Raw genomic sequence first — 26,596 nt, 5'->3', positions numbered from 1 at the left:
TTATTCACAGGGAGAAGCCATCAAAAGGCCGTGATAGGTATGAAGATCACATCTTAGGGAGAAGCCATCAAAAGGAACTTGAAGAAGGGGAAGTCGAGCCGTTCCCAAACCCCAAAGCGTGTTTGCAACTGGCCCTAGTCTCGTCTCCTTGTCAGTAGACTTCACGTGACAATAAGCATCCTAGAGTATCTCATTAGGATTAGTAGTGCTTTATAATATGATTTTCATATAGTATTTTTTAATGTTATTGAGTTTTCATTGGTAGGTTACTTATCAGCCTAGCGCTTTTTTCTAGTATGTTCCCTATTTGTTGATATGCAATGGTGTTTGCTCAAAACAATGATTTAACCGATATTGTAAAAGGCACATGCAGAACTAAGGCAAATTATACACTTAATTTATGCTTGTTATTTGATATCCCTAGAGATTTCAGATTTTAATGCTATTTAAAAAAGCTCACATTTTAATTTAATGTTAATTGACACCACGTTTGGATTATATGGGGAAATCATCATATTTTTTCTGTTTACATAGGGCAACGGTAACACAGCCTGACAATGAAATTATGAAAGAAATCTACATAAGTTCGACGGTTAATCTTCCCAAAATTCTTGATGACATCAACTCTTAGCCTTAGCCCTTAGGCCGCATGCACGCGTACATGTCTTTAGTAGGTTATTATCAATTTGCTGACGTCGCTTTACAAGAAATGTAATTACTAATTGCAGTGCAATAATTAGATAAAAAAAAATTTTGTCATCCGCATTAATTAGATAAATCGTTTGTATTATTTTAGCTATAAATATATGTGGTTTAGTCAAACTAAAAACACTCCACTAGTCCTTCTGATGCCAAGAATACGTTAAAGTCAAGAAAAGCAAGAAAAAAGTATGAAATTCAAACTGATGATGTTGGCTTCAATCTTTTTTTCAAAACGTTTCCGGCAAGTTAGGATGAGAAGGACTAAAACATCAGAGAACGGCGTCGTTCAGCAGCGACGGTCTCTCAGTGACGTTGGTCTTAAGTATCTAGCTACAATGGCAACGCACAGAGAAGCAGATGACGAGTCAGAGTTTGTGACGGCTAAAACGTCAGTCTGGTGGGACGTAGAGAACTGCGGTGTCCCAAAAGGTTGTGAGGGCCATAAGATTGCTTTAAACATTAAATCAGCTTTGGAGAAAATGAAGTATTGTGGTCCGGTCACCATTAATGCATATGGTGACATTAATCAAATGAGATTCTCTGTTCAACAAGCTCTCTCCTCCACGGGCGTATCACTCAACCATGTCCCTCCCGGTTAATATCTCTAACCACTTTCTTGATTCATTTATGATTTTTTGAGTTTAATCTCTAGTTTGTAGTTTTTAAGGGTTAATTATCATGGTGATATTTCAATAGGAGTTAAAGACGGGAGCGACAAGAAGATCTTCGTAGACATGTTGTTGTGGGCAATGGAAAACAGAGCTCCTGCTAACATTATGCTGATCTCCGGTGATGGAGACTACTCTTATGTTCTTCACCGATTGAGGATGATGGGGTACAATGTTCTTTTGGTACGACCTGAGCATGCATCTCGCTTTCTAATTGCTGCGACAAATACAATATGGTTATGGAGGAGCATAGTTGCTGGTGGCTCTGGGCCTCTGGCTCTGGCTCCAATGCTCTTCAACAAGCTGAGCCTAGGAAGAGTATGAACTCAGATTTGGTCGTTTAAAGCAAAGAGTAGCAAGAGATTATGTGAAAAAGGGAAAACTATGCAGTCTATGCTTGTTTATTATTGGGATGTGTGCATGTACGTTTCTTGTCCTAAGAATTCATTTTTGCTATAATTTGAAGAAACTCATAACCTCTTCATGAACCTACAAGATTTTATGTTTTTTGTCTTGATATTTCTTTTTCTGACTTGTTGTTGAAGTCTTAAGATTAAACCTTTTTCTCTTAATTTGTTTTTGTTGTGTAGGCTTCGATAGTAGCCAGTCAAAGCAATCGTGTGGAATTAAAACCCTCGTGGTGTGTAGCATTTGCGAGGTCCATTATGTGATGTATAAAGCTCTGAGATTGACTTGTAAACTTTGATCTTATTCAATGAACAGAGAGCCATATATATAGCTTTACAAAGATAACTACTAGATCCTATAAAAACTGAAGCAAACTTATCTCCTACTACCGAGTATCTCGGATCTTATTGAACACCGACTAAAGTCTAGATAAACACCAAAGATAAACACCAAAACCAAAAGATAACTTCAAACACTTCAACGGCTACTTCAATTTGCTCCAACAAACCCTCCCTAAGCTAGACTTGGTGCACAAGACTCAGCTTACTCGAAACAGAGCAAATTCCGAGCTCACTTCTTAGCTTCTCAAACACTTCACGCCTCAACGCCTTTGTAAATATATCAGCCACTTGTTCCTGAGTTCCGCAATGCTCCAAGCTTATCTCTCCATTGTTCACCAACTCTCGTAAGAAATGATAACGAACTCCAATGTGCTTGCATCTCCCATGAAACACCTGATTCTTTGACAACTTGATAGTTGAGGTATTGTCACATAGTATGATTGTTCCTTCAGCAGCTTCGTGACCCAACTCCTGCATCATTCTTCTGAACCATACGGCTTGACAAGCACACACTGATGCAGCTACGTACTCAGCTTCGGTGGTGGACAACGTCACTATCGGTTGCTTCTTGGAGAGCCACACCACTGCTGCATTGTCCATGAGAAAGACATAACCAGAGGTACTTTTCCTAGTATCAACATCTCCTGCAAAATCACTGTCTGTGTAGACTAGAAGTTCTCCACCGCCTCCTCTCTTATACCAAATCCCGAAGTCAATGGTTCCCTTCAAATACCTCAAAACTCTTTTGGCTGCTTGAACATGCAACTTAGTGGGTCTTGACATGTAGCGACTCAAGAGACTTACAGAAAATTGCAGGTCTGGTCTTGTTGTTGTAAGATACATAAGACTTCCGATGATTTGCTTGTAGTAAGTCTCATCAACTCTTTCACCATCTTCATCAATGTGGATCTTCTCCCCGGGTACCATCGGATTGCGTACTGAATTGCAGCTCTCCATTTCAAAGCGTTTAAGAACTTCAAGTGCATACTTCGCTTGAGAGATATGTATACCACTTGAGGTCTGCAACACCTCAATCCCCAAGAAATACCTCATCTTGCCTAAGTCACTCATATCAAATTCCTTTTGCATTGAGTCCTTGAACTCTTCCATCATCCTTGTGTCATCTCCTGTGTAGATAAGATCATCCACATACACGCTGACAATCAAGATCCTACCATGATCAACCTTTAGAAACAATGTTTCTTCGTTTTTAGACTTCATGAACCCTGCCTTACTGAAGTATTCCTCAATGCGACTGAACCACGCCCTTGGAGCCTGCTTTAAGCCATACAACGCTTTATGTAGCTTGTAGACTTGATCTTCTTGGCCTGCTACCTCATATCCCTTAGGTTGTTGAACATAGACGTCCTCTGCAAGACCTTGCTCTGAAAATGGTTTGAATGGTGTCCATTCTAGCTACTGGTGCATATACTTCAGTGTAGTCAAGACCTTGCTCTTGAGAGTAACCCTTGGCCACCAACCGCGCCTTGTATTTGCTCACATCTCCATTCTCATTTAGCTTCGTTTTATAAATCCATTTAACACCAATGCACTTAGCTCCATTAGGTAGTGCTGCTAGCTTCCAAGTTTGATTCTTCTCAATAGAAGCAATCTCATCATCCATTGCTTCCCTCCATTTCAGAACTTTCTCTGCTTCTTCGTAGGTTGTGGGATCATCAGAAGAGAACTCCACCATGTTGACCTCTTCTTCTTCTTCCTCTTCGTTTATTTCTCCAAAACCAGTAACATAGTCACTTAGATATCGTGGAGGTCTTCTTCCTCTTCCCTCCCTGATCCCAACAGCCGCATCGTTTTGCTGCTCCATAGGTTGTTCTGGTTCAACCTCTGCTTCTGGTTCAGCAGCTTCAGTCTCACCATCGCTTCCTTCTTCATCACTTTCTTCCCAATCGAGATCATCATCCTTCCAGGTAAGTATGTTTTCTGTCTCTTCTTCACTCCAGTTCCATCCCTTGTTTTCCTCAAACATCACATCTCTACTTATCAAGATCTTCTTTGTCGTGGGGTTGTATAACCGATAACCTTTAGATTCTTCAGAGAGACCTAGTAGAACACAGGTTACACTCTTGTCATCTAATTTGATTCTCTTCTCATCTGGGACATGAACGTGACCAAGACATCCCCACACACGGAAGTGCTCCACACTAGGCTTAACTCCACACCAAGCTTCCTGCGGTGTGATGTTCTTTACTGAGACAGTAGGACATCTATTGAGCACATAGAACGTCCACACAACCGCTTCTGCCCAAAAGATCTTAGGTACCTTCTTAGTAGAGAGAAGAGACCTGACCATATTCATCACTGTTCTGTTCTTTCTCTCTGCAATCCCAATATGTTGAGGAGTGTAAGGTGTAGTCAGCTGCCTTCGAACTCCCTGTTCTTTGCAGAACTCCGTGAACTCATGTGATGTGAATTCTCCCCCTCTATCAGTTCTCAAGCATTTTAAGACCTTCCCACTCTCAGTTTCAACCTTCTTCTTGAAGATCTTGAAGTGTATGAATGCTTCTGATTTTTCTTTCAATAGGTACGCCCAAGCCTTCCTGCTAAAGTCATCAATGAAGCACAAGATGTACCTATTTCCACTGGTGGAGATGGGATTGATGGGGCCGCATATGTCTGAATGAACAAGCTCCAGTATCTCTTTAGCACGCCATGTGCTCTTCTTTGGTATGGGCTTTCTCGGTTGCTTGCCCACCAAGCAATCAGAACATGTGAAGTTTTGAGCATCAAAACTAGGAAGACCGCGTACCATCTCCTTGCTCTGCAATGTTTTCATCCCTCGATGACTGAGATGACCGTAGCGTTCGTGCCAAAGTCGCGACACATCCTCCGTTGCAGTGATGAGACAGTGATCTTTTGCTCTCTTCCCTTCCTTTGTCTGATCAATCAACACAAACATTCGGTTCACACTCATTTTACTCTCTGCAATCAGACCTCTGTCTTCATGATACAGCTTGCACACTCCTTGTTGGATGACAATGGAGACTCTCTTCTCTTGCAGCTGTCCAAGACTTATCAGATTGTTTTTGAGCTCCGGTACATAATAGACGTCTCTTACGATGTAGGCATTGTTGTTCAGCACCAGTCTCACGTTCCCCTTTCCAGCAACCTCCATCTTCATATTTGATACACTAAAAATGAATCCTTGCTACTGCCAAGTTAACAGTTGCAATTGTAGTACTTGAGATTCAAATCCAGAGGACCAGTCTACACTCTAGTTCTATAAGTTTCAGAATCAAGCTAAGAAGAAGATATGATTTGGTTGAAATAGGCGATAGCAAACAAGCAAATAAACACGAGATTGATTCAATTAAACAAGAGCTAGCCTAGGGTATTTCATTGGGTGTTGAATTGGAGCCAAACAATTATTCAAGCGCGATGAAGTGCTTTCTAGAACTCGGACCACTAAGCTGGAACACTCCACTGTCGTGGCAGTGATCGCTTTGCAGATCGATCTCACCACCTAACTGTCGTTGGGATGAGGATCGATTGCAAGCTTTAGAGAACAGGTCCGATCAGTTCACTTACCACCCTAATATCTACTTTCGCTGATTAGGGATACTAAGCTCATTCAATACATGTCAAGTTATCATCCTAAGCGGTTAACTAGGTGATGAACTAGTGATCTAACATCAAGTGATCAGTTTAATGAAAGCAGTAAGAACAGTATGAATGAAGAACAGTTATGGATCGCTTATCTATGTTTAGCTCATGTCTCAACACCCTAAAAACCCTAGGCGAGCAAGGTCACTACTCGATCATGATGCACATAGACAAAGACATAAATCCTGAATAAAATTGCATAAGAACAGAGTATGAAACAATAGGGTTCAGATGATCTTCTCTATGAGAGGATTGATTCTTCTCCCTTACAAGTTGCAGATCGCAAATACTCAGTGTTTTCTTGTAAAAACTAGCGTAGAAAAATAGAAAATAGATAGGTGGCGTTTTATATGGAGGCGCCAATCAGAAGGAAAGAGATTAGGGCAACAGGGCTTCAATTCCCGAAATAGGAGTTTCCATATTTGTCTGGAACAATCACCGGATCACTCCGTCTGCTTGTTCCGCTTGAGAGAGATCAGCCTCGGGACTGTTCTCTTGAGTGTTCTCCGCAGGAATGCTCCAAAAGGACTTCTTTTCATCAGGCACCTTCTCTCCTTTCTTCTGCTAACTCCAGACCTGTAAAAGGTCAAAAAGGACTAGACTGACACGAATTAGTGACTTGAAACAAATGAAAACGTATGTACAATGATGTGAAAAACACCATATATCAATTCCCCCAGACTTAGATCCTTGTTTGTCCTCGAACAAGGCAAGTACCAAGAACAGGGAGAAAGGTTTGAAAGCGTGGGAACTCGCTTATTCTCAGCAACCATACTCTTACCACAAATCTCTGAACCATACAAGCTGTAGATTAGGACCACACACACTTACTGAGAACCCCCTGATCGCTGTTCAAAGATCAGCTCCTTACTCTACATCTTAACCTGAAAAGGCAACACTTTCGAGACAAAACTCCTTATGTTCAATTAAGATCAGCGTGAGCTTCTTGTCACAGGCTCTACTCAGAGAGAACGGGCTAGGTATAGAACAGGCTAACTTTTATGGTGGAGTTCAAGAGTGTTTAGGGTTTACCAAGAGCTGGTGCAGGATATCGCACAAAATGGTCGTGAGAGGACGGCTCCATTGAGGTCCACAGTCCTTACTCATCTCTGCTGATCGGACTGCTCTCCGATAGATCGATCATAAGACTGCTCTGCGCGATTCAACTTCCCCTTCAGATCACTTCACTGAAACCACCGTTACTTTCTCAACTTCCCCAGTGGCATGCATCATAAATTCTTCCCCTTCTCGTCACCAATAAGTCAAAGCAAAAACAAAATAATTTTTTTTTTTTTTTTTTTTTTTTTTTTTTTTTTTGAATTACAAAATGCTGGGGTGACGAACAAGGAGGTAACAAGTGATGTACATGATGCCACTGGTGATTCATTCTGATCTGTTCTAGCCACTTACTTCTTGTTGTTCTCCATGGTATCGGAACAGGCACCTCGGTTGTTCCCTTACGTATCGGAACAAGCACTCCGGTTGTTCTGCCTGGTTCCACTGTGTGAGCATTGATGAGTAAGAACTGCGTCGATCCTTTCCTCTCCGACCTTTTTGCACATATCTGCACATAAAGTACTAAAAAGCAATTGCATGAGGGTGGAATTAAAGGTCAGGGTTCAAGGTGGGAACTAGCTAAAGATGAGCTAGCCACTCAGGAACAGCAAGATGGAGATAAAAATTGGATAAGAAGTCCTGAGTGCAGTTCTCATTCTACCCTGATCTAGTGCCCATGACAAGAAGAATTAAAATCCAGATTAGGTTCAGATAAAGTGGAGTTAAGTCTGCCCAGTGTAACCTGATCGGTATAGAACTTCTGAAGTGTCAAATGAGATAAGTCAGGGTGTTCCAGGTCCATGTGTGGGTCTTTCATCACTGCTAAGGTCACTGAATAAGAAGGTTAAAGCACGAGGTGGTTAAAGAGCATCACAAATAAGGTCCTGATTCCCACGATAGTTTTGACTGACTCGATCCTAAAAACTGACTCGATAAAAACATAAAAATGACACAAGGACTGACTCAAAAAAAAAGCACACAAGTACATTGCTCCCCCAGACTTAGTTCACACCATCCCTGGTTGTGAAAATAAATCAAAGGAAGCTGAAACAAACCAAACAGAAGCAAATAACATGAAAAATAAATAGTTCAGATGGATAAGACAAGGGATAGAAATAGTCCTTTCGGACTCAGTCTGAATCGCCGCTACCGGAGTGACCAGCTGTCCTCCTGTTCCTCGGCAGTCTCACTCCTCCAGTCGATGTGCCTGCTTGTTCCTTGCCTGGGCGCCTTGTTCTCTGCGGTGTACGCTCCTCCTGTGCTCCAATGCAGCCGCCTGTGATCGCCCTGAGTATCCTCTTCATGAGGCTGTTGTTCTTCTTCTGGGAATCAACCATCCAGCGTCTGTAGGCGTGATCATCAGTCACATCGGTGAAGTCCTCCAGGTCGTACTCACCATCAGCCGGTGGAGTCACATGCTCCACATCATCCATGTCTTCATCATCGTGCTGAACCGGTGCCTTAGGATCATCGCAGAGGTGCTCTTCAGCCGGTGAGAACACAATGTTCTCCAAGGATAAGAAGTCCGTGAACCCAGGCATAGGGAGCTTGCAGTACAGAGGGTTCCCTTCTTTGTCCTGGAACTTGTAGGTGGTCTCGTCGCGCAGGATGTGACATGCGATCAGGTAAGGAGTATCGATGTACTCAATCGCAGAGACGACCGTGTAAGAGCTGAGGTTGATGTTGAAATGCTGGAACAAGGGAGTGAGCAGACTGCCGCAACGATCCTTCTTATCATCAGTTCGAACCAGTGTGTCTCTGCGCTCAGCGAACATGGAGATGAGATGATACCCTGGGTTGGTCTTGACTTCCTGGATCGGGGTGATGTTCTCTCTGCGCATCTCGTCCTCAAGTCCCGTGTAGAGAACTTGGAGCTCTCCATTCGTGATCTTGGAGGTGTACTCCTTTGCGAACAAGACGTTGGACACAATCTTGGCGATGATCCGGATAGCGGGGTTCCGGATCTGCGACTGATAGGCCTTGCGAGAGGTGAACTTGCCGGCTGCGATGAGGTCCCAAAAGGTGTCTGCCGGTTTGAACTTTCTTTCTACTGAAATCCCCTTTGGCGTGTCTGCAATCTCGAATAGAGAGTTCAGGTCGTCGAGAGAGATGGAACAGAATTTGCCATCAGCCATGAAGGAGAAGAAGCAGTTCTCATACGAAGGCGCATTGGGGTTCTGGTAAGTGATCTTGCACGTCGCGAGCACTTGCCTGACCAAGTCGGGATAGAGAACCTGAGCCTGGTAGCAGAGAGGCATGATTCCCATAGCCTGCATCGTGTCGAACACCTCAGTGTCAAGGCCTAGATCGCCTAGTGTTTGCTGGTTCACGAATCGCGTGGGCAAGATCTCTGCTAGGAGGAGCTTGTTGTAAACCGCCGCCGACTCCTTGTCCCATCCCTCGACGTTGAAGTCAAGAAGCATCTGATCATTTAGGTCGATGGGCGCTCCCTCAGTCTTGTTCGGCCACGGGTACCCTGGTGGAGCACTCGCGGCTGGAGAAGCCGTGCTCTTGGTGACTCTGGCGTTCCGCATCTTTGGAGGCATCTACAAGACAAGATAAAACCCAATATCAGCACAGTTCATCGGTTGTTCTAGAAACGATGGAACAATCCAATCTTCTTGTTCTACTCAAGTCCATCGATTACTAGACAACCTATACAACCCTCAATCTTAACAATATAAATCGCAAAGGCCAAGAATCACAAGCAACAAATCGGTTCCTCTTCCATTGAAATTCAATCAAGAATTCGATCCTAGTAGCAAGTATACTATCAAGGGCTATAACCTAGGATGAAATCGCAAATCATAAAGGAAAGAGAGAACCCAAGAATTTACTCCCAAATCGCGATTTGCATGCGCAAAAAGGGAGAGAGTTCTTGGTGATTACCTTGATTGGAGAGATGATTCCTGCAAAACAACCCAATCTCAAGAGAATCCCAAGAGTTTAGAACCAAAATCGATGAGAAAAGAGAGAGGTGATTGTGCGATTTTTAGGGTTCTAAGGGGGGGGGTGGTTTGCGGCGAGAGAGATGAAGTGGGGAAGTGGAATGTTTGGGTTTTTAATAACCAATCAAAACCGCTTCCCCTCCCTTTTTTTTTTTTTTTTTTTTTATTTTTTTTTTTTGTTCGAGAACTTACCTGGGAACAATCGGCGGAACAACCGCTGGAGTGCTCCCCTGGAGTGATCTCGAATTTTCTTGATTTTTCAACCTGCAAGTTAGTTCCTAGAAAGATAAAGACAAAGAGAAAACAATATTTACACTCACCAGTGGGTTGCCTCCCACCAAGCGCTTGTTTTCTGTCACTAGCTTGACTTCAATGAGCCGATTAGGCTTGAGGGGGATCGCTCAAGGGTATCTCTACACCTTCAGCGATTGTTGTGTCAGCAAGATATGGCTTGAGACGCTGACCATTAACAACGAATTCTCCTCCTCTTGTGTCCAGCAACACAACAGCTCCATAAGGGCGGACCTCCTTAATGGTGAAAGGTCCCGACCATCTAGATTTAAGCTTTCCAGGGAACAGCTTAACCCGCGAATTGAAGAGTAAGACCTGATCGTTCGGAACAAAGCTTCTGCTGATGATCCGCTTGTCATGGAACGCCTTGGTCTTTTCCTTGTAGATCTTAGAACTCTCATAGGCCAGATGCCTGATCTCCTCCAACTCGTGGATCTGAATGGTTCGCCTCTCTTTGGCAGGTTTGATGTCGAAGTTGAGTAGTTTGACAGCCCAAGCCGCCTTGTACTCTAGCTCAACAGGTAGGTGGCACGCCTTGCCATAGACCAGGTGATAGGGAGTGGTCCCTAGAGGGGTCTTGTAGGCTGTTCTGTATGCCCAGAGAGCATCGTCAAGCTTAAGGGACCAATCCTTGCGGGTGGCGTTGACAGTCTTCTGGAGGATGTTCTTGATCTCTCTGTTGGAAACTTCCACTTGACCACTTGTTTGAGGATGATAGGCGGTTGCAACCTTGTGTTTCACACCATTCTTACTCAGCAATCCTTGGAACACTTTGTTGATAAAATGAGTTCCACCATCGCTTATAACCACTCTAGGCACTCCAAATCTTGGAAAGATAATGGAGGTGAACATCTTGGTTACAACTCGCGCATCATTAGTTGGACTAGCAATTGCTTCCACCCACTTGGAGACATAGTCCACAGCAACTAGGATGTATTCATTCTTGTGAGAGACTGGGAAAGGTCCCATGAAATCGATCCCCCAGCAATCGAACACTTCAACTTCCAAGATGTAGTTCTGAGGCATCTCGTTTCTCTTGCTTATACTCCCCATCCTTTGGCATGAATTGCATCGAGATATGAAGGCGTGAGCATCTCTGAACATAGTAGGCCACCAGAAACCGGCTTGGAGGATCTTGGAAACAGTCTTGAAGGTGGCGAAGTGACCAGCATAAGAGGAACCATGGCAGTGGTGAAGGATCCCTGGAATATCAGCCTCCGGAACACATCTTCTGAAGATCCCATCCTTGCCTTGCCGATAGAGGTACGGCTCATCCCAGAAGTAGTGCCTTGCCTCCCTCAAAAATTTCCTCTTCTCATTCCCAGTGAACCTCAAAGGCTCTTTCTCAGCTGCCAAGAAGTTGGCAATCTCAGCAAACCATGGAAGATTCGGGTACTCCTTCTGGATCACTGCAACGAATGCTCCTTCTACGCGGGAACAATCCTTAATGGCAGGTGACGACTGCTCCATGTTGCGCAGACCAATCGCATTGACGTACTCCATCGGTTGTTCCACATCAAGAACTGTCTCATCCGACACTTTCATCCTGGAGAGATGATCTGCCACTCCATTATCAACCCCCTTCTTGTCTCTTATCTCTAGATCAAACTCTTGGAGCAAGAGAATCCATCTTAAGAGCCGCGGTTTAGCATCTTTCTTCGTGAGCAGGTACTTGAGAGCCGCGTGGTCTGTGTGCACAATCACCTTTGATCCAACCAAATAGGATCTGAACTTCTCAAAGGCGAACACGATGGCAAGGAGCTCCTTCTCTGTGGTTGCGTATCGGCATTGAGCTTCATCCAAAGTTCTGCTTGCATAGTAGATCACGTGAAGCTTCTTGTCTTTACGCTGTCCAAGGACTGCTCCCACTGCAAAATCACTCGCATCTGTCATGATCTCAAAAGGGAGATCCCAGTCTGGAGGTTGGACAACTGGTGCACTGACTAGAGCTCCCTTGATTGTGTGGAATGCGGCTAAGCAGTCACTGTCAAAGGCAAACTGAGCTTCCTTGCAGAGCAACCGAGTGAGTGGTCTCGCGATCTTAGAGAAGTCTTGGATGAACCTCCTGTAGAAACCAGCGTGTCCCAAGAAACTCCTGATTCCCTTCACTGAAGTTGGTGGTTGCAGACTCATCATGACCTCGATCTTTGCCTTGTCCACCTCAATGCCTTTCTCGGATATCTTGTGTCCCAGAACAATCCCATCTCTCACCATGAAGTGGCATTTCTCCCAGTTCAGCACCAAATGCTTCTCTTCGCATCGCTTCAGTACCCTGCACAAATTTGACAAACAGACATGAAAGGAGCTTCCATAGACGCTGAAATCGTCCATGAAAACCTCCATTATGTCTTCGATCAGATCAGTAAAAATTGACATCATGCATCGCTGGAAGGTCGCTGGAGCATTGCACAAGCCGAATGGCATCCTCCTGTATGCATATGTTCCATAAGGGCATGTGAACGTCGTCTTCTCCTGATCATCTGGGTGGATGGGAATCTGAAAGAAACCTGAATAACCATCTAAAAAGCAATAGTAAGGGTGGTTAGCCAATCTCTCAAGCATTTGATCAATAAAAGGAAGTGGGAAGTGATCCTTACGAGTCGCAGCATTCAATTTACGAAAATCAATGCACATGCGATGACCAGTAACTGTTCTAGTGGGGATCAATTCATTCTTTTCATTGGTTACAACAGTGATCCCACCTTTCTTAGGTACTACATGCACGGGACTAACCCACTTACTGTCAGAGATCGCATAGATCACACCTGCTTCTAGAAGTTTCATTATCTCTTTCTTTACAACATCTTTTAGATTCGGGTTTAACCTCCTCTGATGTTCTACAGAAGTCATCGATTCATCTTCCAGGTGTATTCTATGCATGCACAAATCAGGTGAAATGCCAGGTATGTCAGCTAGAGAGTAACCCAAAGCCTTACGATACTTTCTCAGCTCACACAAAAGCAGAGCAGTCTCTGCATTGTTCAGGTCAGCATTTATAATGACAGGATATGTGGAGTTGGGTCCAAGAAATGCATACCTGAGTCCCTTGGGAAGGGATTTGAGCTCTACCTTTGGAGCTTTCAGCTCGCTCCATGAGTCATCGGGCTGAGCTGCCGGAACAGTCGGGTTCTGAGGCGTGGTTGTTCCAGTTGATGTGCTGGAGTCACTGTTCTCCCCCAGACTTAGATTCGCCACCATCCTCTCCATACTCCTGGCTGAATCCAGGATCTGGGCATAGGCATCAGCATCAACACTCTCCAAGCTTTGCTCGGCTTCAGCTCTGACTAAGGCGAGTTCAAGTGGATCCTCGGTGAGAATCTCCTCGATCATACCTTCATGCGGCTCTAGGGGATCACCATCTTCTTGGACAGTGAAGGTTTGTCCATCCAGCATCGGCTTCTTGAGCATCTGATCCATCTCAAACTTCATCACAATATCTCCAAGGTGGAGATCGATCTTCCCTTGTCGGACATCAATGATAGCTCCAACAGTGCAGAGGAATGGTCTGCCTAGGATCAGGGGATCATTGGAATCTTCCTCAACTTCCAGAACAACGAAATCGGCAGGAACAAGGGTGTTTCCGACCAGAACTTGAAGATCCTCTAGGATCCCAACTGGAGACTTGACAGATCGATCAGCAAACACTAGGGACATCCTGGTAGGCTTGAAGTCCGAGTATCCAAGGCGCTTAGCCACAGTGTATGGCATGAGGTTTATGCTCGACCCTAGATCGACCAATGAGCATGAGAAAAGTGTTCTCCCAATCTGAACCGAGAGAACAAACTTTCCCGGATCACCCATCTTCTTGATCCTTCTGTTCTGGAGCACCGCGCTGCACTCCTTAGAGACAATCATGAACTCACTGTCATCAGATATCTTCCCAGAGATCAGTCCTTTGACAAAGCTGCGCATGGATGGTATCATCTGGATCGCACTCATCAGAGGGAGCTTGACAGTTAGGTCTTCTAGCATCTTCCTGCACTTCATCTCTTCCTTATCCTTGCGTGTAGCCTTAGCTGGAACAGGGTAAGGAACTTTTGGCACATACTGACGAGCAGGAGAAGGCGCTGCAGTCGGTGGAACAACCCCAGCGGGTCGCTCTGCTTCCGTCGGAACAGTCTCAGTAGGTTGTTCTGCATCATCCTCATCTGTGGGTACAGCTTTAGATGGCTGATCCGACTCCTTCTGCTTTCCTTTCTCAGCCGATGTGAATCTCCTGGGGTCTAGATCAGGCAGTTGCTTTCCACTCCTCAACCCTACTGCATTGCACTCCTTGGGGTTCTTGTCTGTTTTCCCAGGGAGAGTTCCTTGCTGTCTCTTCACGTTCTCAGCAGTCTGAGCAATCTGAATATCCATCTGTCTCATATGGCTTGAGACATTGTCATACTTCACACTCAGGTCATTGAACATATGATTCATCCTGGTGTTGATGTCGTTTGTGACCTGGTTCAGTGCCTTCCCTTGGATCTGCTGTCCTTGGAGCAGCTGACTCATCATATTGGCGAGACTCTTCATGTCATCATGCGGAGCAGTCTGAGTCGGTTGTGCAGCTTGCTGATTAACCGGCTGTTTCTGGCTGTGGAACTGAGCATTCTGAGCTGGGTTAAGGACAAAGGTTCTTCCCTGATTGCCTTAAGGCCTTTGGTATCCACTGTTCTGACCTTGGTTCCCTTGAGCTTTATCGTCTGGTTTAGGGGCATTGAACAGGTGGGGATTGTTCCTCACGTTAGGGTTCGGGTGATAGTTCTTGAACTGCCATCCTTGCCCATTCACATAACTCACTTCATGCTGATCCTCAGCCGACTGATCTGTCTCTGAAGTGCCTTCTGCGGTAGCTTTATCCTGTGGTGATTCTTCCATGATGAAGACTTGGTTCTGGTTACTCTTAATCAGCTGGTCGACTTTGGCAGAGAGCTCATCAATCTTGCTGTTGTCGATGCTCTTCACCTTCTGAGTGCGATCAGTCTCGCGGTTATTGTCAGCTGAGCTTGAGGCCATGTTCTCAATCAACTCGAATGCACCTTGAGTGGACTGAGTCATGAAATCTCCTTTACTGGCTGAGTTCAAAGCGTTCCTGTACTCCCAGCCTACTCCATCGTAGAACACTCCCAGCAGATAGTCTTCCTCAAAACCGTGATGTGGGCATTCTCTGCGGTAGACATTGAATCGCTCCCAAGCATCACAGAACGGCTCGTCTACCAGCTGTTTGAAGGTCACGATCTTCTGTCTCAGAGCTGCTGTCTTCGATTTCGTGTAGAAGTGGCTTAAGAAAGCTTCTCGGACTTGTTCCCAGTGGTGAGTGATCCGGTGGGTAGTGAATCAAGCCAGCGAGCAGCTTTCCCATCAAGAGAGAAAGGGAACAGAGTACACTTGATGTAATCAGGTGGTACTCCATTCGCTTTAGTGAAACCACACATCTTCTCGAAGTGCTCGATGTGGTCCATCGGTATCTCAGCAGGAAGCCCATTGAAGATCTTCCTTTGCACTAGACTTATCAAGGCTGGCTTGATCTCGAAGTCTTGCCTTGTGCACGGTGGAGGGGTTATGGCAGATCGCGTAGCGGGCAGATTACGCAGTAAATTTCTCTGGCCGATCTGGACCACTCCCTCCTGTTGGTTCGCAGCATTCAGAGCAGCTTGCTCGGCAGCAGCTTGCTGCGCTTGGATTGTCTGCTGCATCTGCTGCATCTGCTGTTGCATGAGTGCAAACGCAGCAGTGAGATCATCTGGATGATCACCCATGTTGGTGTTCGTTGATCTCGGCTGTTGACGGTTCTGTCGTTCCAATCTCGCTAGTTCCTCGTTAGAAAGCTGATGTAATGGCCCTTGTGCGTTGCTCCGAGTATGTCTACTGGTCATGCACCTGGATCATCAGCTGAAACAAAGAAAATAACACGAGTCAGATATCTTAGACTAGATATGAAACCGAAAATTAGAGGTAAAAAAATCTGGTCCCCGTCGCAACGGCGCCAAAACTTGATACACTAAAAATGAATCCTTGCTACTGCCAAGTTAACAGTTGCAATTGTAGTACTTGAGATTCAAATCCAGAGGACCAGTCTACACTCTAGTTCTATAAGTTTCAGAATCAAGCTAAGAAGAAGATATGATTTGGTTGAAATAGGCGATAGCAAACAAGCAAATAAACACGAGATTGATTCAATTAAACAAGAGCTAGCCTAGGGTATTTCATTGGGTGTTGAATTGGAGCCAAACAATTATTCAAGCGCGATGAAGTGCTTTCTAGAACTCGGACCACTAAGCTGGAACACTCCACTGTCGTGGCAGTGATCGCTTTGCAGATCGATCTCACCACCTAACTGTCGTTGGGATGAGGATCGATTGCAAGCTTTAGAGAACAGGTCCGATCAGTTCACTTACCACCCTAATATCTACTTTCGCTGATTAGGGATACTAAGCTCATTCAATACATGTCAAGTTATCATCCTAAGCGGTTAACTAGGTGATGAACTAGTGATCTAACATCAAGTGATCAGTTTAATGAAAGCAGTAAGAACAGTATGAATGAAGAACAGTTATGGATCGCTTATCTATGTTTAGCTCATGTCTCAACACCCTAAAAACCCTAGGCGAGCAAGGTCACTACTCGATCATGATGCACATAGACAAAGACATAAATCCTGAATAAAATTGCATAAGAACAGAGTATGAAACAATAGGGTTCAGATGATCTTCTCTATGAGAGGATTGATTCTTCTCCCTTACAAGTTGCAGATCGCAAATACTCAGTGTTTTCTTGTAAAAACTAGCGTAGAAAAATAGAAAATAGATAGGTGGCGTTTTATATGGAGGCGCCAATCAGAAGGAAAGAGATTAGGGCAACAGGGCTTCAATTCCCGAAATAGGAGTTTCCATATTTGTCTGGAACAATCACCGGATCACTCCGTCTGCTTGTTCCGCTTGAGAGAGATCAGCCTCGGGACTGTTCTCTTGAGTGTTCTCCGCAGGAATGCTCCAAAAGGACTTCTTTTCATCAGGCACCTTCTCTCCTTTCTTCTGCTAACTCCAGACCTGTAAAAGGTCAAAAAGGACTAGACTGACACGAATTAGTGACTTGAAACAAATGAAAACGTATGTACAATGATGTGAAAATCACCATATATCAATATTGTTTCCCAACTTGACTGAATGCTTGAACTTCAAATCCATCGATGAGAACAGATCTTGATCTCCACTCATATGATTGGAACAACCTGAGTCCAAGAACCATACCTTCTTCTTCATGGCTTCTCGGTCACCAGTTTGAGCCATCATAATTTGATCAAAGTCGTCATCACTGATCTCTTCTTTCTCATGATATGCCATCAGCAGCAAATCCTCATTCTCTTCTATATAATTTGCTTCCTCCTCCCACTTAGGACACTCGTTTTGAAAGTGTCCCAATCGATGACACTTGTAGCATTCAACAGTACTCTTGTTGAAAGATGATCTTCCACGACCACGCCCCCTACCTCTTCCGTTGAAGCCTCTCCCTCGGCTTCCGGATCCTCTTCCATAGGAGACGTTGAGCACTTGATCCTCTGTTTTCTCTGTTTTCTTGAACTTCTGCTCATGGACCACCAATGATGCTTGAAGCTCATCTACAGAGATAGTTTCAATCTCCTTTGACTCCTCAATGGAAACCACAACATACATGAACCTCTCACTCAAGGTTCTCAATATCTTCTCAACCACTTTAGTGTCTTCCAGCACTTCACCATTACTCCTCATCTGGTTGGTGACTGCTAAGACTCTTGTGAAGTACTCCTCCACTTTCTCATCACTCTTCATCTCCAACAATTCGAAGTCTCTCCTGAGCTTCTGCAACAAAGACTTTTTCACCCGAGCGTTGCCTCCAAACTTTCCTTTCATTGACTCCCATATGATTTTGGAAGTCTTACGATCTAGAATCTGCTCGAACGTTACTTTATCGATGGCTTGATAGAGGTAATGCTTGACCTTGTGGTCATTCACCTTAGCACTGTCGAGTTGAGTCCTCTGCTCTGGGGTTAGGGTCGTTGTTGCCGTGGGTTCTTCAAACCCGGTTTCAATCAAGCTCCACAATCCTCTTGCTCGAAAGAAATTCTCCATCACTTCGCTCCAATGATCCCAGTGTCCATCGAACTGGGGAACCTTCATCTTTTCTTCTTCCATTACTTCTCTTTGTCGAAAACAGAGCTCTGATACCAAATGTGATGTATAAAGCTCTGAGATTGACTTGTAAACTTTGATCTTATTCAATGAACAGAGAGCCATATATATATAGCTTTACAAAGATAACTACTAGATCCTATAAAAACTGAAGCAAACTTATCTCCTACTACCGAGTATCTCGGATCTTATTGAACACCGACTAAAGTCTAGATAAACACCAAAGATAAACACCAAAACCAAAAGATAACTTCAAACACTTCAACGGCTACTTCAATTTGCTCCAACACATTACGCAACAGCCGGGCGTGAAGAACATATCTCAGGACGAAACACACAAAAACAAACTTAAATGTAACAGTTAGGTGATATGTGAAAGAAATTGCAATTAGGTTTTGTGAATTTCAGACTGAGTTTTGAGGTCTAGTCTTGAATGTATTTTTGAAAAGTTTTAGACACATGCCAAAGAGCCGGGCGGATTGTTAGTTGGTGTTCTTTCTTGTTGTTTTGACCAACCGTAGTTGGTGGTCTAATGAGAATATAACGTTAAGAAAGTACTATTTGAAACCAAAGATTAAAATAATTATTTAAAAAACTAAAACTAATTATCGAGTTGTAACTAAATTATAAAGCTCTCAATTATAATTAATTGGTCATTAGTTTCTTTATTCTAAAGTCAAGTCAATTTTATATACTTTTTGTTGTCCTCTGCTTTTCTCTTTGTCCTCTTTGCTTTGGAAAGCAAAAGCGATCATCGTCTCCAATAATACGATGAGCATGTGAGAAGAAGTTGAGTGACGACCACCGTCGATGATGAACAACACGATGGCTGAGGCTGAGTACGCGAGGTGTAAAACGTCGGTTTGGTGGGACATAGAGAACTGTGCAGTTCCCAAGGGTTGTGATGCTCATGGGATCACTCAGAAGTTAAGCACAGTGCTGGCTGATATGAATTATTGTGGTCCTCTATCTATCTCTTCTTATGGCAACACAGATCTCATCCCTAAAGCTATCCAACTAGCTCTCTCCTCCACTGGAATCTCTCTTAACCATGTCCCCTCCGGTTAAATCTCTTGATCTTTATAATTAAAAATATAAATTTTTGGATCGGAATCGATTATGTAGTTAGAGTTTAGATTCAAGTAGTGTGTTTTATTTATTGCAAGAAATGTTTTTTTGAACCAGTTTGGAAACAAATAATTGTTTGGATTAGGGTAACTATAGTTAATATGATACATAACTAAAATATAAATAAATACTAAATATAGACAAAGGAAATGTTAACTAGTTTTTTTATTGATAGTTTTAATGGTTTTTATCCAATATAATAATTTTAAGATATAATCTGGTTACCTGCAAGGTTTTGGATTTGTGTATGGCTGTTGAGTCTAAAGTCTTTGGTTTCTTGAACAGGAAGGAAAGATGCGAGTGACAAGAAGATTCTGGTGGATATGTTTTTGTGGGTGGTGGAGAATCCTCCCCCGGCTAATATAATGCTTATCTCCGGTGACATAGACTTCTCTGATGCTCTTCACCGGCTGCGAATGAGGAGATACAACATTCTTCTAGCACACCCTCAAAAAATTTCACCTTCCCTGGTTGCTTCTGCAAAGACCTCATGGCTCTGGAGAAGTTTATTATTAGCAAGTGGAAGTTCTCTCACACGGTGTGGATCCTCAGGGGTACTAGAGAGTTCTGAAGTATCTAGTGAAGATGTTTCTGAACATGTTTTGTCCACACAACCGGTGGATTCAGGGTCTGGTTCTAGTAAGGATCCGCGAAGTAAACTCAAAGGAATATATGTTCCGAAAGCACCAAATCAGCTCTTGGTAAAGGAGACGAAAGGAAAGAAGCCTCATGAGAAATGTGGTGGAAGTGTTCAAAACAGTGACAAAGATTCTTTGAAGTGCTTGGAGAAACAGAACAAGGAACTGACGGAGTCCATTACAACATCTGAAAAAAGTGGAAGAGAGTTCTCGCGTAAAGAAAGGCTAGACAGTGATGGTGAAGCTCCTCTCAATGTGGATCAGGTCGACAGTGAACTAAGCCGCGACTTTCATGTCCCCAAAGAAGTGAGGTAAAATTCAAATTGTGCCTCTCAAATGTTACATTTTAAGTAGATTCTTATCTGATTATGAGAATATAAAACTCTTTCATCAGGAGTTTAGTGGAACATGATTAATATATCTTCCTCCATATCAAAATAATACATGTTTTAGAATTTTCACACTTTTTTAATAAAACATATTAAGACTTATTAATAAATGCATAATTTCTGTAATTTTGATATTTTCTATATTTTTAAACAAATAAGACTTTAGAAAATGCAATTAATATTTTTGAATTTCACATATTTTTATTATTATTTGACAAAAAATTGCATTGAAAATATAAAAATGTATTATTGCATTGAAGATATAAAAATGTATTTTTGAAACAAATTTTTTTTCTAAAATAAGCAATTTTTTTTTAAAACGGAGGGAGTAGATTTGGACCAAAGTCACTTACTGAAAACTTAACATTGATAGTATTTTGTGTAACAGAGAGTATTTTGATGCAATCCCCATGAAAGTCGAACCTACACAAAATGAGATTGTGATGGAGGAGTTGGAAGGCATGCTCAGACAGGTCTTGCAAATAAAGCCAGGTGAGCCACCTGCAGGCCCGAGTGAGAATCTCGAGGAGGACATGAACAACGACAAGAAGAAGAAAAGGAGGAAAAAGAAGAAGAGTGCAGTGATTGAAGAAGATAAAGCTGAAGAAGAACCATATGTTTGCAGTCTTTGCAGTGTCATTTGTGATAGTCCTGCCATATTCGAGTCTCATCTTAAGGGACGTAAGCATGCTGCTACGATTAAGAATCACGCAGAGGTAGAGGTCTGTTTCTGCCTTATCTCTATGTGAAAAAATCAAAGGTTGATGATGATAACATTTATTATTGAAACAGGCTCTGCTTGATGATAATCAAATACAAGAGGCACCTGAGGACATCGACGACTTAGATAAGCAAAGGAAGGAGATGCTATTAGAGAGATGTGGCATCTATGAGTGGAGTGTTGGAGAATTTTCTCAAGCTTTTGAAGACGTTCTAGAGAATGATTACACATCTCTTCCTAGGTAAACTTCCAACTTGGGACTTTCTGAAGTATTGCAAATATTGGAAGTGTTTTCATTTTCTTGTGGTCCCTACAGAGAATGGATTGATGCCATTTTCAACACACCAGAGCTTTCACAAGATGCAAATCTAACCCTGGAGTTTGAGAGTATGCTAAACCAAAGACTGGAGATGAACTCAGGCGACTATGAAGCAGTCACCGAGCATCCAGAGGAGTTCAAGGACAAGGTGAGTAAAGATAAAGCTGAACCTGAAGCATATGTGTGTAGTATCTGCAGTGTGGTATGCGTTTGTCCAATAGTCTTTGAGTCTCATCTGATGGGTCGAAAGCACGCTGCTAAGGTAAAGAAACATGCAGAGGTAAGTTGAGTAGTTTTTGGTTTAACGCTTAAAGTAGTCTCACTGATATAGGCTAAACGTTGAGAACAGGTTCTCTTTGATGATAAGAAGATTCTAGAAGAAAGCCTTAAAGAAAAAGATCACCCAAGAGACGCACAAGAGAGTATCAAAGAAGTTAGTCAGATCACTAAAGAACCCAAAGAAGCAAGGTGGTATTCTAATTAACTTGGTCTTTCTTTGTTTAGATTAGTGTTTTCTGATCTTCTCTTGTTTACGCAACAGGGAAAGACTTGACTCAGTCGTTTCACTAGAGGATACGTTGTCAAAGCAGACGGTGGTTGAGGCTGGAAGCACATCTGAGCGTGTGGAGGAGGAGAAAGGGACTCAAACTAGGGTTTGCGGTTGGTGCAACGTGACGTGCTCTTCCCAGATGGATTTTTATTCTCATCTGACAGGTAAGAAGCATGCTGCCACTGTGAAAAAGTATGAACCGGTTGTGAAGAAGCAAGCTGCCGTGGTGAAGAAGCAAGCTGGGACCAAATTTGCTTATGTTAGAAAGAATGGGCCTTAAGTGGCCCTTTGTATTTTCCCGCCCTTAATAAACGGGCGCTTAACATTATCCACTGTTTGCTAATGGGCCTCTTAAGGTTCATCATTATGGTTCTATCTCGAGTTTGATTCATATTTTCTTGTATGCTTTTGGACGAGATTCTACTAGTTAAATAATAAAAAAATAATGTGATGAATCAGCATATCACACGTTCATAAAATTCAAAGCTGCTTTGTTTTAGAATTCTAAAAACTGAATTCAGTCTCAATGTTGTGTAAGGAATTTGTAATACATCTAATTGAATTTTATAATTTTGTACATTATACTACTCTTGTTTTACTATGATGATTGTTTCTTTTCACTTTATTTTTTCACCATACCTATAATGTTCTTCAACAAACTTAACCTAATGTATACATTAGTTTTTATTAAATTTTATGATATGGGTTGCACACATATGGATAAATATATGTTATCATCTATACTATTAAAGAAAAATACCTAATAGGTATTCGCCCTTTGTTTTTTTTTTTTTTTTTTACAGCAACTGAAAAACTAACAACTACGATGTATGCGCGCCGGACTCAGAGAACCAAGCCGGAGGCATATTGTCGACATAAAACACAGCTGAAGGGGAACGTCTAGCACCTCGTGCCAGTCTGTCCGCCACTTGATTTTGCGCCCTCAGAATATGTCGGATTGTGAAAGTAGGGAAGAAAGTCTTACTGCGTTGAAATTCCTCCAAATGTGTAGCAAAAGCTGGCCATTCCCCAGGTGATGACACCATCTTCACCAATTGAGAACAGTCCGTTGCAAAGACTATGTCTGAGAAGTTGAGAACCTTCATGCACTCCATCGCCCATATCAAAGCTTCACATTCAGCATGTAAAGCGGATAAGCTTCGGCGGAGACTCATGGCACCCATCATCTTCTCGGTTACTCCATTTTTCCTGCAGAACCAGCCTTGGCCGGTAAATTTATCGTCTGTACTCCATGCACCATCAAATAAACAGACTCTAGAAGTTTCTACAGATAGCCAGTCAGACGATGCGTTATCAGTCGAACCAGGATTTGGTATCATCTTCTGGGCATCTGCCCAAACTTCCGCTTCCACTTCCGCTCTTCTAAGTATCTCCTGCGGATCGCCCGTTTTGTTAGTATAGATTTTATTATTTCTATTCTTCCAAATATACCATAATATCCAAGAGAAAGAATCAAAGTTATTATCTTTCGGAAGCCTCCAAAATAAATAATCGAAATTCGAGAACAAGGACGGACTGGGAAAAAATCCCGGGGCAGAAGGTATTTTCGACAGTGCCCATATTTGTAACGCTGGTGGGCATTCAAAAAGAATATGATTAATGGATTCCTCCTCTGCTCCACATAAACTACACCGTAAATCACACGTGATACCTCGCGACCTTAATTTTTTTGCCACCGGCAAGATTCCCTTAATGGCTTGCCAAATAAAATGCCTTAACTTAGGCGAACAATTCAATTTCCAAGTATAACTTAATAATGCGGTCGTGTCTGGGCCATAAGAAATCACCTGAGAATCTCTATCTGGAAATTTAGATTCAATCTTATATCCCGATTTAACCGTATATTGACCAGTATCTGTGAACGCCCAGCCAGAAGAGTCTGGTCTACCAAAGGGACTGATTGCCAAACCTTGAATGAGTATTACATCCTCTGGATGGATATATGCATTAAGCAAATCCACCTTCCAGGAACAATTTACCGGATCGATAAAAAAGTCCACCTTAACATCAGGTAGGTCCATGAGTTGATTTTTTGGAGTTGCTGATCCCGGGCGAGGAGCAGGAAGCCACGGATCTGTCCATACGGAGATGGATTTTCCATTTCCTACTCTTTTGATTAGCCTTTTATTAACCAGAGATCTAGCTGAACAGATACTTCTCCACCCATAAGATGGGGAGTAAGATCTGTGTGGATCCAATGGATCTGTATTACGAAGGTATTCGCCCTTTGTTTTTGAAGTTAATTACAACTAGATTTTGACCTGCGCTTCGAAAGCGCAGGTTTTATTATTCACTTTTGTGAAATATATTATTTGTTTGTAGCTATTGAATGTATTTATCTTAGTGAAACTTTCTTTATAATAAATTCGACACACACTCTCACTCTGGTAAACTATGTGTTTTTCTAACTTTGTTTTATTCTCTCTCCAATCAACATATTTATTTGACTTGTTGTTCAAATAAATGTTTTTTAGAACGCAACTGTACAATATTTTTATATTAATATTTTGTTTAAACAATGTGACATATATCTATATTATTAAATATTTACATTGTAATTTAAAATAAATTTTGACCCGCATGCCCGTGCGGATGTATATTTCAAAAATATATTGCTATTCATTTTTCATGTCAATATATATAATCATATAAGTAATAGTATTTTATATGTACCATCTTATAAATAATCATCTATATTATATTCTTAAAGTTTAATGTGAAATATAAAAACCTTAATTTAAGTTGGTATATAAAATTAATCTTTTTGTTGTATTTTTCTTATATATTGAAAATATTTTTAATAACGGTTATTGGAAAATATTTTAGTAAAAATAAATTTTTGAATATATGCATATTTTAATATGTATATAAAATTTAAATTTATTTTATGATTATTTTAGACAAAACAATGTTTTTAGGTAATTAGATTAGTCCATTTTGTATATTTTAAACGTGATATAATGGATTTCCAATTTTTATTAATAACATAAGCCATTATTTTTTTTCTTCTTGACATACATTTATCTATGTTTCAAAGTTTTAATTTTTTTTGCATCAGTTTTCTATGAATTATAATTAATTTTATGATATTTTTTTTGAAAATTGAAATCTTGAAATTTTTATATTTGACTAAACTAAATAAGGTAATAATACTGTTTTTAATTTTTTTATATAATATACTATTTATATTTCAGTTTGTGTTTTTATTTTTACCATAAATAATTATAAATATAGCGACACAATTGTAAATAAAAAGAAATATAGAAAGAAGGTTGTTTAATTTATTATAAAAAGAATGGCTAAATGTTTAAATAAAAAGAAATATTAAATGTGTTATTCATGTTTCTAAGCAATTCTCATTTGTTATTAATTTATTGAAAATACAATGGCTAAATGTGTAAATAAAAGAAAGTACACATATCTACTATCCATGTTGCCAAACATATCTCATTTATCCTACTATCCTTGTTTCCAAACATTTCCAATTTGTACTTCAACTTTAATAATATAGATTGTTATTAATTTATTGAAAATACAATGGCTAAATGTGTAAATAAAAGAAAGTACACATATCTACTATCCATGTTGCCAAACATATCTCATTTATCCTACTATCCTTGTTTCCAAACATCTCCAATTTGTACTTCAACTTTAATAATATAGATGGTATGCCATTGCTATATTTATGTGCATTGCAAATGTTTCCATATATATATTAACCAATATATTCGGAGAATTTAATACATCTTAAACATGAATATTTTACTATTTTGTTAAGATTACATCCCATAAAAATAACAACTAAGAATTAATGAAATCTATATAGTTTTTAAATTAAGTAAAAAGCAAGAGTTATAGTATATATATTAATACCAATTATCTAGATTTTCACTCGAGATAGGGTATCTTTTGGTTGTTAAGTCTTAATAACCAAGATTTCGTTTATGACAATATATTTTATGGATTATAATATATTTCAACCTAATTAAATTTCATATAACTAAAATTCAGAATTAACATTTAACACAATATAACCTTCGTGTAATCTCAGTCATATAAATAGTTATGCATTTCTAACTTTCTAATCTTCACCCTTCAGAAAAAAAACTTATATTATGATTAGTATCACATGTATTAGTATACATTTAGTTTTTTTCCTAGCTTTTCCAACTGAAATCTACGGTATTTAATATATATATATATTTAATTGTAACTAAAATAATTATATAGTGAAAATTAGACATTTTATAGATATGTGTTTTTATAAAAATATTTTAAAAGTATAGATAATTAAAATAATATTTCTATAAATATAATTTTATTAAAATAATACAATTCATTTATATACCCACCAAGTATAATTTTACTTATACTTTAAAATTTAAATTATATTATGATTTTTTTTAATTTTTATATTAGTCAAAATTTATTTATTATATAATTATTTTCATTCAAACCGTCTCATACTTGATAAATGTTTACATTTTTATGAAATAACCGCAAAAATTATAATTGTAAAACAAAACATAGGTTCAATGTACCATATAAAAAGACAATATTAATACCAAATAAATTTAGTATTGTATTTTTATCAAATTAAATATATGTAATTACTTTTATTTTATATATTGTGTTTTAATATTTT

The 26,596-nt window shown here is 40.9% G+C and overlaps 3 protein-coding genes and 1 non-coding gene across 7 annotated transcripts; 3 read left to right on the top strand and 1 right to left on the bottom strand.

The window, feature by feature from the left end:
• Positions 1-953: 953 nt before the first annotated feature.
• LOC108807844 (uncharacterized) lies at positions 954-1,782 on the top strand. The gene is made up of 2 exons (XM_018580087.2): positions 954-1,296; positions 1,399-1,782. The coding sequence occupies exons 1-2, from the start codon at positions 954-956 to the stop codon at positions 1,692-1,694; spliced, it is 639 nt and encodes a 212-aa protein (XP_018435589.1). The 3' UTR covers positions 1,695-1,782.
• A 13,381-nt stretch (positions 1,783-15,163) lies between these two features.
• On the top strand, positions 15,164-15,270 carry LOC130495318 (small nucleolar RNA R71). Its single transcript, XR_008934590.1, has one exon. It is a non-coding gene; the product is annotated as a small nucleolar RNA R71 (small nucleolar RNA).
• A 3,596-nt stretch (positions 15,271-18,866) lies between these two features.
• LOC108813110 (uncharacterized) lies at positions 18,867-22,391 on the top strand. Of its 4 annotated transcripts, none has more exons than XM_018585563.2 (7): positions 18,867-19,248; positions 19,599-20,262; positions 20,729-21,056; positions 21,133-21,302; positions 21,378-21,660; positions 21,730-21,848; positions 21,922-22,391. In XM_018585563.2, exons 1-7 carry the CDS (start codon positions 18,996-18,998, stop codon positions 22,208-22,210), a joined length of 2,106 nt encoding a protein of 701 aa, XP_018441065.1. In that variant the 5' UTR covers positions 18,867-18,995; the 3' UTR covers positions 22,211-22,391. The 4 variants fall into 4 exon arrangements, with proteins under 4 accessions (XP_018441065.1, XP_056842153.1, XP_018441066.1 ...); XM_056986173.1 differs by having other exon boundaries at positions 20,729-21,062; positions 21,378-21,528; XM_018585564.2 differs by having other exon boundaries at positions 20,729-21,062; positions 21,378-21,642.
• A 360-nt stretch (positions 22,392-22,751) lies between these two features.
• On the bottom strand, positions 22,752-23,270 carry LOC108807842 (uncharacterized). The gene has a single exon (XM_018580085.1). The coding sequence runs from the start codon at positions 23,268-23,270 to the stop codon at positions 22,752-22,754; it is 519 nt and encodes a 172-aa protein (XP_018435587.1).
• Positions 23,271-26,596: the final 3,326 nt, after the last annotated feature.

The sequence above is a fragment of the Raphanus sativus genome, chromosome 5 (genome assembly GCF_000801105.2).
Source record: "Raphanus sativus cultivar WK10039 chromosome 5, ASM80110v3, whole genome shotgun sequence".
Taxonomy (NCBI): Eukaryota; Viridiplantae; Streptophyta; class Magnoliopsida; order Brassicales; family Brassicaceae; genus Raphanus; species Raphanus sativus.
Note: the sequence above shows the minus strand (reverse complement) of the source record. Positions and strands in the feature narration are given on the sequence as shown.

Bases quoted from the DNA above. Each gene is read 5' to 3' on its own strand.
- LOC108813110 (XM_018585562.2), top strand. From the start codon at position 18,996: ATGATGAACAACACGATGGCTGAGGCTGAGTACGCGAGGTGTAAAACG. The intron at 20,263-20,728 runs GTAAAATTCAAA...TTTGTGTAACAG, and splicing joins CATGTCCCCAAAGAAGTGAG to AGAGTATTTTGATGCAATCC. The intron at 21,849-21,921 runs GTGGTATTCTAA...TTTACGCAACAG, and splicing joins AAAGAACCCAAAGAAGCAAG to GGAAAGACTTGACTCAGTCG.
- LOC108807844 (XM_018580087.2), top strand. From the start codon at position 954: ATGAGAAGGACTAAAACATCAGAGAACGGCGTCGTTCAGCAGCGACGG. The intron at 1,297-1,398 runs GTTAATATCTCT...ATATTTCAATAG, and splicing joins ACTCAACCATGTCCCTCCCG to GAGTTAAAGACGGGAGCGAC.
- LOC108807842 (XM_018580085.1), bottom strand. From the start codon at position 23,270: ATGATACCAAATCCTGGTTCGACTGATAACGCATCGTCTGACTGGCTA.